This window comes from Moschus berezovskii, chromosome 8 (assembly GCF_049115385.1).
Source record: "Moschus berezovskii isolate FMDL1 chromosome 8, NW_MosBer_1.0, whole genome shotgun sequence".
NCBI classification, from domain to species: Eukaryota; Metazoa; Chordata; class Mammalia; order Artiodactyla; family Moschidae; genus Moschus; species Moschus berezovskii.
The window spans coordinates 110,930,009-110,941,883 of record NC_142467.1 but is presented as its reverse complement, the minus strand read 5'-3'; the positions used below and the strand labels follow the sequence as shown (position 1 = coordinate 110,941,883).

Genomic DNA, 11,875 nt, shown 5'->3' with positions numbered 1-11,875 from the left:
GCCATGTCCAGTTCTAACTGTAGCTTCCTGACCTGCATACAGGTTTCTCAAGAGGCAGGTCAGGTGGTCTGATATTACCATCTCTTTCAGAACTTTCCACAGTTTATTGTGATCCACACAGTCAAAGGCTTTGGCATAGTCAATGAAGCAGAAATAGATGTTTTTCTGGAACTCTCTTGCTTTCTCCATGATCCAGAGGATATTGGCAATTTGATCTCTGGTGCCTCTGCCTTTTCTAAAACCTGCTTGAACATCTGGAAGTTCACGGTTCACATATTGCTGAAGCCTGGCTTGGAGAATTTTGAGCATGACTGGAACATATATATCAATAATTACTTTAAATGTAAATGGATTAAATTCCCCAACCAAAAGACAGACTGACTGAATGGGTACCAAAACAAGACCCATACGTACGCTGTCTACAGGAAACCCACTTCAGACCTCAAGACACACACAGACTGAAAGTGAGAGGATGGAAAAATATATTCCCTGCAAATGGGAAGCAAAAGAAAGCTGGAGGAGCAATCCTCATATCAGACAAAATAGATCTTAAAGAAGATTACAAGAGATAAGGAAGGACACTACATAATGATCAAAGGATCAATTCAAGAGGAAGACATAACAATTGTACACATCTATGCACCCAACATAGGAGCACCTCAAAACATAAGACAAACACTAACAGACATAAAAGGAGAAATTGACAGAAACACATAAATAGTAGGCGATTTTAACAGCCCACTCATACCAATGGACAGATCATCAAAATTAATATTAATATTACCTAACGATATTAATAAGGAAACCCAGGTCTCAAATGATACGTTAGATGAGATGGATCTCATTGATATTTTCAGGACATTTCACCTAAATGCAGAAGAATATACCTTCTTCTCAAGTGCACATGGAACATTCTCCAGGATAGACCACATCTTGGGTCACAAATCAAACCTCAGTAAATTTAAGAAAACTGAATTCATATCAAGCATCTTCTCTGACCACAACGCTGTGAGACTAGGTATCGATTACAAGAAAAAAAAACTGTAAGAAACAAAAAGTTTCTCGACTCAAATGACAATGAAAACACGACAACTCAAAACCTATGGGATGCAGCAAAAGCAGTCCTAAGAGGGAAGTTTACAGCAACACAATCCTATCTCAAGAAACAGGAAAAACATCGAACAGACAACCTAACTGTACACCTAAAACAACTGGAAAAAGAAGGAAAAAACCCCCCAAAATTAGCAGAAGGAAAGAAATCATAAATGTCCAAGCAGAAAGAAATGAAAGGAACAATAGTAAAGATTAATAAAACTAAAAGCTGGTTCTTTGAGAAGATAAACAAAATTAACAAACCTTTAGCCAGGATCATTAAGAAAAAAATAGAGAAGAATCGAATCAACAAAATTAGAAATGAAAAAGAGGTTACAAGAGACAATGCAAAAATACAAAAGATTATAAGAGATTATTATGAACGATTATATGGCAGTAAAATGGATAACCTGGAAGAAATGGACAGTTTCCTAGAAAAGTTCAATCTTCCTAGACTGAACCACAAAGAAAGAGAAATTATGAACAACTCAGTTACAAACACTGAAATTGAAGCTGTGATCAAAAATCTCCCACAATACAAAAGCCCAGGACCAGATGGCTTCACAGGAAACTGCTGTCACGCATTTAAAGAAGAGCTAATGCCTATCTTTCCAAGACTCTTTTGAAAAAGTGCAGAGGAAGGAACACTTCCAAACTCATTCTACAAGGCCACCATCACCTTGATACAAAAACCAGACAAAGTCAACACAAGAAAGAAAACTACAGGCCAATGTCACTGATGAGCATAGATGCAAAAATCCTCAACAAAATTTTAGCAACAGAATTCAGCAACACATCATAAAGCTCATACATATGATCAAGCTGGGGTTATTCCAGGGATGCAGGGATTCTTCAATATACACAAGTCAATCACTGTGATACTGTATTAAACTGAAAGATAAAAGCCATGTGATGATCTCATTAGATAAAGAAAAAGCCTTTGACAAAATTCAGCACACATTTGATTCAGTTCAGTCGCTCAGTTGTGTCTGACTCTTTGGAACCCCATGGACTGCGGCACGCCAGGCCTCCCTATCCATCACCTGGAGTTTATTCAAACTCATGTCCATAGAGTCGGTGATGCCGTCCAACCAACTCATTCTCTGTCGTCCCCTTCTCCTCCTGCCCCCAATTCCTCCCAGCATCAGGGTCTTTTCCAATGAGTCAACTCTTTGCATGAGGTGGCCAAAGTATTGGAGTTTCAGCTTTAGCATCAGTCCTTCCAATGAACACCCAGGACTGATTTCCTTTAGGATGGACTGGTTGGATCTCCTTGCAGTCCAAGGGACTCCCAAGAGTCTTCTCCAACACCACAGTTCAAAAGCATCAATTCTTCGGCAATCAGCTTTCTTCACAGTCCAACACTCACATCCATACATGACCACTGGAAAAACCATAGCCTTGACTAGATGGACCTTTGTTGGCAAAGTAATGTCTCTGCTTTTTAATATGCTGACTAGGATGGTCATAACTTTTCTTCCAAGGAGCAAGCGTCTTTTAATTTCATGACCTCAGTCACCATCCGCAGTGATTTTGGAGCCCAAAAAAATAAAGTCAGCCACTGTTTCCACCATTTCCCCATCTATTTCCCATGAAATGATGGGACTGGATGCCATGATCTTAGTTTTTTGAATGTTGAGTTTTAAGCCAACTTTTTCAGTCTCCTCTTTCACTTTCATCAAGAAGCTCTTTAGTTCCTCTTTGCTTTCTGCTATTAGAGTGGTGTCATCTGCATATCTGATATTATTGGTATTTCTCCTGGCAGTCCTGATTCCAGCTTGTGCTTCATCCAGTCCAGCATTTCTCATGATGTCCTCTGCATATATAAGTTAAATAAGCAGGGTGACAATATACAACCTTGACGTACTCCTTTTCCTATTTGGAACCAGTCCGTTGTTCCATGTCCAGTTCTAACTGTTGCTTCCTGACCTGCATACAAATTTCTCAAGAGGCAGGTCAGGTGGTCTGATATTACCATCTCTTTCAGAATCTTCCACAGTTTATTGTGATCCACACAGTCAAAGGCTTTGGCATAGTCAATAAAGCAGAAATAGATGTTTTTGTGGAACTCTCTTGCTTTTACGATGATCCATCAGATGTTGGCAATTTGATCTCTGGTTCCTCTGCCTTTTCTAAAACCAGCTTGAACATCTGGAAGTTCACAGTTCATGTATTGCTGAAGCCTGCCTTGGAGAATTTTGAGCATTACTAGCGTGTGAGATGAGTGCAGATGTGCAGTAGTTTGAGCATTCTTTGGGATTGGAATGAAAACTGGCCATTTCCAGTCTTGTGGCCACTGCAGAGTTTTCCAAATTTGCTGGCATAATGAGTGCAGCACTTTCACAGCATCATCTTTCAGGATTTGAAATAGCTCAACTGGAATTCCATCCAGCTTTGTTTGTAGAGATGCTGTCTAAGGCCCACTTGACTTCACATTCCAAGGTTTCTGGCTCTAGGTGAGTGATCATACCATCATGATTATCTGGGTCATGAAGACCTTTTCTGTATAGTTCTTCTGTGTATTCTTGCCGCCTCTTCTTAATATCTTCTGCTTCTGTTAGGTCCATACCATTTCTGTCCTTTATCAAGCCCATCTTTGCATGAAATGTTCCCTTGGTATCTCTGATTTTCTTGAGGAGATCTCTAGTCTTTCCCATTCTGTTGTTTTCCTCTGTTTCTTTGCATTGATCGCTGAGGAAGGCTTTCTTATCTCTCCTTGCTATTCTTTGGAACTCTGCATTCAGATGCTTATATCTTTCCTTTTCTCCTTTGCTTTTCGCTTCTCTTCTTTTCACAGCTATTTGTAAGGCCTCCTCAGACAGCCATTTTGCTTTTTTGCATTTCTTTTCCATGGGGATGGTCTTGATTCCTGTCTCCTTTACAATGTCAAAAACCTCTGTCCCTGGTTCATCAGGCACTCTGTCTATCAGATCTAGTCCCTTAAATCTATTTCTCACTTCCACTGTATAATCATAAGGAATTTGATTTAGGTCATATCTGAATTGTCTAGTGGTTTTCCCTACTTTCTTCCACTTAAGTCTGAATTTGGCAATAAGGAGTTCATGATCTGAGCCATAGCCAGCTTCCGGTCTTGTTTTTGCTGACTGTATAGAGCTTCTCCATCTTTGGCTTCAAAGAATATAATCAGTCTGATTTCAGTGTTGACCATCTGGTGATGTCCATGTGTAGAATCTTCTCTTGTGTTGTTGGAAGAGGGTGTTTGCTATGACCAGTGCGTTCTCTTGGCAAAACTCTATTAGCCTTTGCTCTGCTTCATTCTGTACTCCAAGGCCAAATTTGCCTATTACTCCAGGTGTTTCTTGACTTCCTACTTTTGCATTCCAGTCCCCTATAACAAAAAGGACATCTTTTTTGGGTGTTAGTTCTAAAAGGTCTTGTAGGTCTTCATAGAACCGTTCAACTTCAGCTTCTTCAGCATTACTGGTTGGGGCATAGGCTTGGATTACCGTGATATTGAATGGTTTGCCTTGGAAACGAACAGAAATCATTCTGTCATTTTTGAGACTGCATCCAAGTACTGCATTTCGGACTCTTTTGTTGACCACGATGGCTACTCCATTTCTTCTAAGGGATTCCTGCCCACAGTAGTAGATATAATGGTCATCTGAGTTAAATTCACCCATTCCAGTCCATTTTAGTTCACTGCTTCCTAGAATGTCGACGTTCACTCTTGCCATCCCCTATTTGACCACTTCAATTTGCCTTGATTCATGGACCTAACATTCTAGGTTCCTAGGCAGTATTGCTCTTTACAGCATCAGATCTTGCTTCTATCACCGGTCACATCCACAACTGGGTATTGTTTTTGCTTTGGCTCCATATTACTCAGTCATAAAAAGGAACGCCTTCAAGTCAGTTCTAGTGAGGTGGATAAACCTAGAACCTGTTATACAGAGTGAAGTAAGTTCAGTTCAGTTCAGTTCAGTTCAGTCGCTCAGTCGTGTCCGACTCTCCGCGACCCCATGAATTACAGCACGCCAGGCCTCCCTAGAGAAGGATAAATACCGAATTCTAATGCATATGTATGGAATCTAGAAAAATGGTGCTGAAGAATTTACTTACTGGGCAGCAGTGGAGAAACAGACTTAGAGAATAGACTTACGACACGGGGAAGGGGGAGGGGGGAGAGGGTGAGAGGCATGGAAAGAGTAACATGGAAGCCTGCATTACCGTATGTAAAACAGAGAGCCCAGGGAAATTTGCTGTACGGCTCAGGAGGCTCAGACAGAGCCTCTGTATCAACCTAGAGTTGTGCGATGGGGAGAGAGGTTCAGAAGGGAGGGGATATATGTATACTTATGGCCGGTTCATGTTGAGGTTTGACAGAAAACGACAAAATTCTGTAAAGCAATTATCCTTCAATAAGAAAATAAATTAATTTTTTAAAAGTCAGACATGCCTGCCATATTAGCCAGTCTTCCCTGCTTCAAAGCTGTTTGACCCAGCAGAAAGGAAGCACAGATCCTTACAAAGACCTGTGTACTGTTTGAAATGTAAAGTATATTGTTTGTTTTTAGCTTTATTCATTACCGCCAAAACTGCCTCATCAACAGGGAAAAGGGTAAATAGGTTGCAATACAAAGGGATACTACATCGCATAAGAAAGAAGTGAACTATTGATGCATGCAGCAACATGGGTTAATCTCAAGAAAATTATGCTGAGTGAACGAAAGCATACAGAAAATAGTAAATACTATCATTCCATTTATATAAAACTCTCAAAAATATAAACCATAGTAGCAGAAAGTAAGTCATAGGGGATGAAGTGAAAGGATGGCAGGAAGAAGGAATTAGGTAGAGACACAAGGAAATTTGGGAAGGATGATGGACTGTGTTGATTATTGCAGTGCTTTCATGGGTCAAGTTAAAACTTCAAATTATACACTTTATGCAATTTAAGTCAGTTATATTTCCAGAAGCCTGTTTTTGAAATACGTGTACGCGTGAATGCATGTATGTGATTGAGGGGACTCGTAGATTAAAGGAGACTTGAGAGACATAGCAATCAAATGCCATGTTTAGACTTTGCTGTATCCTGATTCAAGCAAGCCAACTATAGTAAGACATTCTGGAGACACTTGAGGAAATAGTTTGAGTGTTAGATTATATTGAGTAATTATTGTTAATTTTGTTAGGTAAGACAGTAGCACCAAACAAAAGCCCATATCTGTTAGACATCGTTCACTTGGTATGAGTTTATGGGTGAAAGCATACAGTGCTTGTGATGTGCCTTTGAAATCCTCTAGGACAGTTATGAGAGGGGAATAGATGAAAAATATAGTGAAATATTGATAATTGAAACTCAGTGATGAGTACTTTAAAGGCTCATTCTTTTGTATACTTTGAAGTTCCTCCTAAAATTTTCCGTTGTTTTTGTTTCATCCTCAAGGTAATATCTAAGGTCTCCCTTGTTTTAGCCTCTATCATGCTACTACAGCCCCATCATCTGCCTCCTATCGCAGTTTAGGATCTGGTTATATGCAAGCTGACCATCTGTCCCAGTGTGCCTGCAGTCTTGGTTTGCACCTGTTGTCCCAGTATAATTATTAACAGGGTCCTCTCACTCTCAGAATATTCTAATTTGAGTAATAAAATATATGCTCACAGTTATATCACTCTGTAATTTCTCTCACATACCTGTGCCTCTTACCTATTTGTCTTTACTGGACTAGTCCTTGGTCCAGAATACCCCTTCCTGTCCCAATGCTTTCCTTATCTAACTCCTTCCTACTCTTTTCCAAGCCTTAGAGATTTGTCTGATTTAACTCTCTTAAGTAAATGAGAAAAACTCAGGCTCAGAAAGGTGAATGTACCTGCCTAAGATCATGGAGCATAGCAGTGGCAGTCAGAAGCAGAGCTCATGACTGCATCCTTTCTCCCACACACTGATATTGATAAGCAGTTTTAAGGAGTTTTAGAGATATCCTTTCACAAAGACAGAGCTTGTGTGTCTAATAGTGTGTCACCCTTGGAGCAGACTAAGAAAGCTATTGAAACAGTGGCAGTAGCTCTGACGTATATAAGAACTAGATACTGATAATGTAATGTCTCAAATGTTTGTTAGATACAAAATGCATTGGTGATTATGACACCTGGCTTTTTTTTTTTTAACTATATACACTTATTTACCAGAATGCTAAATCTGTAGGGAAACTGCCAGTTTTTCTAACTTTTTAATTTCTTTCTTGGAATCCTTTCATATGATATGACTTGGAAAGTAATGTAGGATAATAGGGCTTTATATATTTATTTTAAAATAAAGAATATCATCTAGAGTATATCTTAAACGTTATCTCAAGAAGGAAAAAGGTCTGTCTGGTGATGGATATTGAGTTCCTGTGATCATTTTGAAACATATACAAGTATTGGATCATTATGTTGCATACCTGAAATTAATATAATGTGTATATCTATTATAACTCAGTAAAATTCTTAATAAAGTTTGCTGAAATAAGAAAAATCCAGAGATTCTGCACTTAACATCTGTTTTTCTTTGCTATTTTCGTAGCGTCGTCTTGGAGATGCAGCCAAGAAAGCCATCAGCAAGTTGACAACCAGAACAGTCAAAAAGGGTGACAAGGTGCAGTAATGAAATCACCTTAGCCCTGTGAAAACAGTAAAGTATTTTGCTTTTTATTTGGTGGGTGAAATACATACTGACCATTTGTGTCTCCTCCATTAGGTTTTCCTTTTACTTCAAGCATACTATCTAATGCTTTATTGTAAACTAGCTTCTCTTGGAAATCTTATTCTTAGTATGCCTGTCATCTGGAGATCCTCCATACAGTTTTCTAATTTTCCTGGACTTTTAATGCTCTTGTATCATTAGCTTCACTGGACTACTTAGAATTTCCCTAGCTGTGCTCTTCAACAGTTTTCTTCTGCTAAAACCTAGCGTACTTTGGGGTTCTTCTGTAAAGAGCCAGGAGTGTGCATTCTCTTCCTGTGCTTTCTAAGACTACATCTCTCTTTCATGTTTTAATTCTTCACAGTTTGTGGAGAACTGGAGACCCACATTCAGGAGGTGGTGGTTTACATGGCGCTTCCTGTACAGCTGGCTAAGCAGTTTGAAAGAAGGGCACCGTTTGTTAGAGTTAGGCCGGTACCTTACGGGAAATAAATCAGAGAGGCAGTGATAGAAGCTATCTATGGTTGAAATTGCTAACCCCAGTTCTTCAGTCAGATCGCAAAACTTGGTGCAGTCCTGCTTCTGCTTTCTGTGGGAAAAAATAGCAACTTAATGTGAGACCCTATATTCAGTATGTTCAAGGCTATTGAGAATTTAAAAATTGTGTCTCTGAAGGCATAAAAACCAAACCTGTCTTCTGCTAAAAACCAACTCTAATTTTTTTATCAAAGAACTCTGGAAGGATAGTTACAGATAATTCTCCATCCTCTTAAGTTTTACCACTTTATTGACTTTACTCATTTTTATTCCCACTTCCTTGATACCACCCTACGTCTAGTTTCCCTTTTCACAGCTCCAAAAGGTAGAAATATTTTCAATGAACTTGATGGTACACGAAAGAAACAAAAAACTAAAAATACTTGCAGAAAATATATGCAGCATCTCAACAACTGTACTTCATGCCAGAGGAGTGAGCACCCATATAAATGCTTTTTTGATCTGATAGCCTTCAGCTGCCACATTAATTTGAATTTCCCTGGAGCTCATTCAACTTATCCATCCTACTTTGTCCCCCATGCTAACCATCTTTCCTTATTAAAGCCAGAAGTTTTCTTAGTTTGTATCTCCTAGACGTGTCAACAGTTGTCCTACTGAGTTTCAGTCCAAGGGGGCAGTGATGCAACAAATAGTGTTGCTTTTCCTGGTAGTGCTCTGTTTAATGACAGGGCAGGGGACCCCTTCCCCAGTCCAGAGGAGGCACAGATCGGTTACCCTTGTTGACCAAACACCTGGCAGACTCTTCCTGAACCTTGATCAAGACCTAGTATAGAGTCAAATCCATGGCTGTTCTCTGTCCCAGATCTCCCATCCTTGGGGCAGCTCTTGTGGTGGCTCACCATCTTTCCTGCCAGTACTTAACTTTGTGGTGAGATGAGTGTCCTGGTGAGCAAAACATACTCAGAATACTGATGCAGCTGTAGTGGGGAGAAGTTGGTCCAAGATGATGGCTGATTTGAATCTTGAAAAACATTATTATTCTGACTTCTAAGATATTTCACAAGCAGAATTAGTAATAATTGTTATACTGTAGTTTAAAAACAAAATAGATGGGCCTGCATACAATTTGGGTTGACACAGTTCAGCAGTTGGAAACATACTATGTTTTTTATAACCTTTCATTCTATAATCACCTGTTTACCATAGTTGCCACAGGAGAAATTTTAGCTGGATTGTGTCTCCTCCATTTAGGTACTTTTAGGAGTAGTGTGTAACTTTTGTTCCCGTGCTTTGCATTTCAGGAAACAGACCCAGACTTCGATCATTGTGCAGTCTGCATAGAAAGCTATAAACAGAATGATGTTGTCCGGATTCTGCCCTGCAAGTATGTCGGCTTTCTCTGTTTAAAATAGAATGGTACTAATGTGATTTGTGTATCTCCCTTTTGGAGTGGGTATCCATTTGCTTTTGAGAGCCATTCTTACCCACAACTTTTCTGGGAGGAAGAGGCCTGGCTGCACACTGAACGTAGTGGTAAACAGAAATAATACAGAAGGACATCTTTATGCTGGCCCAGCCATTTCTGAGTCGTGTGGCCCTGGCAGCTCTACTACAGACTTCAGCAAGAACTGATTGCAAACCTTCTCTGGTTAAGAGAAAAATAGGGTGCATCAGTAGCCTAAAAGCAGTAAGGTCAAGAATTTTTATTTCTGTGATTTCTGTGGGTTTCAGATCTAGCCACTGATCCTCTCCTTCTTAGATCAAGGGTTCATCACTAGTCCCTCCAGTAAAGCTTCAGTGGTGTCCACTTGGAACTGGGTACCAGAACTCTGCATTGGCAGCTGGCTTCTTTACCACTAGGCCACATGGCAGAAAGTGAAGAGGAACTAAAGAACCTCTTGATGACGGTGAAAGAGCCCCTTAAGACTAAATATTAAATTAAGGTCATGGCATCCGGTCCCATTACCGTATGGCAAATAGAAAGGGAAAAGATGGAAGTAGTGACAGATTTCCTTTTCTTGGGCTCCAGAATCACTGCAGATGGTGACTGTAGCCATGAAATCAGAAGACTGTTGCTTCTTGGCAGGAAAGCGATGACAAACCGAGACAGTGTGTTGAAAAGCAGGGATATCACTCTGCTGATAGGAGTCCGTACAGTCAAGGCTATGGTCTTCCCAGTGGTCAGGTACGGTTGTGAGAGCTGGACCGTAAAGAAGGCAGAGCGCCAAAGAATTGACGCCTTCGAAGTGTGGTCCTGGAAAAGACTCCTGAAGTTCCTTGGACAGCGAAGAAATCAAACCAGTCAACCTTAAGGTAGACCAATCCTGAATATTCACTGGAAAGACTGATCCTAACGCTGAAGCTCCAATATTTTGGTCATCTGATGCATGCAGACGACTCATTGGAAAAGTCCCTGATACTAGGAACGATCGAGGGCAGAAGGAGACAAGAGCATCAGAGGATGACGTGGTTGGATGGCATCACCGATGCAGTGAAAATGAACTTGGGAAAACTTCAGGAGATGGTGACAGACAAGGAGGCCTGGCATGCTGCAGTTCATGGGGTCACAAAGAGTCAGACATGAGTGGGCAACTGAAGGACAAGCGGAACTCCAGGACTCGGGTTGAGTCTTGCTCGAGCCTTGGCTGTGTGAAGCGGGGAGGACTGGCACGTGCTGTGTGCCCACCCCAGGCCAGGAGCTCTGCTCGGTGCAGTTTGCATCTCCTCTCTCCCGTCGTCCAGTGAGCTGTGGTGAGGTCAGTAGTGCAGCTTCCAGGGCCAGGGTCGCACGACTCAGAAATGGCTGCGCTAGCACAAAAATGTCCTTCTGCATTGTTTCTACTCTTTACATAGGGCCACATGCCTCCCTCAGAAAGGAGGATGTTCGCTGGCACTCTGGTGCCCCCAAAAGAGCGTATGGATTTCTACCATGGTGCTCTGCCGAGCTTGGAAGTATGAAACATTAAGATTATACAGTCTGAGCATTGATTGGAAAAAATATGAAGTCACCTACCAAGAAGCCTGAAATCAAAAGCCTTCATTTAAAACTCATTCACATAACTCTTAACCTTCTAATAATATGAAACACGTGAATGAATAAAATAATCAGTAGTAGTTGTCTACATGAGGCTGCTGGTGTTAATTTACTTATTCACACAGTTATATATTTTCAATCCTGAGAGATCTGGGTTTCTTTAAATCATAACTTATGAATAATTCCATATATTGAAACGGAAAACCAGGATTCTGGAAGTCACGTCATTTAGTTTACATATAAGGGAACTCTGTAAAACTAAATGTCGGCTGTCCTGTAGAAAATTAAAGTATCTAATTATAGTTTTTCAGATCTGAAACCATGAAGCTAAAGGAAATACACATGCAGACACAGTTGACCCCTGTACAGCGCAGGTTTGAATGGCACCAGTTGACTTATTTCAGTAGTAAATACTGCAGTAATAGGTGATCAGCTGACGGCTGACTGTGCAGAACCATGCATACAGAAAAAAGAAAGTGGAAACGCGAGTCACTCAGTCGTCTATGATTCTGCGACCCCACGGACGGTAGCCCGCCAGGCTCCTCTCTTTCTGGGATTTCGCAGGAGTGGGTAGCCATTCCCTTCTCCAGGGGATCTTCCCA

The 11,875-nt window shown here is 40.6% G+C and overlaps 1 protein-coding gene across 2 annotated transcripts in view; it reads left to right on the top strand.

Moving 5' to 3' along the window:
* The window catches only part of RNF130 (ring finger protein 130), a 147,481-nt gene that overhangs the window by 114,387 nt on the left and 21,219 nt on the right, over positions 1 to 11,875 (top strand). For both annotated transcript variants that reach the window (XM_055429981.2, XM_055429980.2), the window contains exons 4-5: positions 7,622 to 7,693; positions 9,541 to 9,623. In XM_055429981.2, coding sequence (XP_055285956.1) covers positions 7,622 to 7,693; positions 9,541 to 9,623 — 155 coding nt within the window. The remainder of the gene's footprint in view (positions 1 to 7,621; positions 7,694 to 9,540; positions 9,624 to 11,875) is intronic.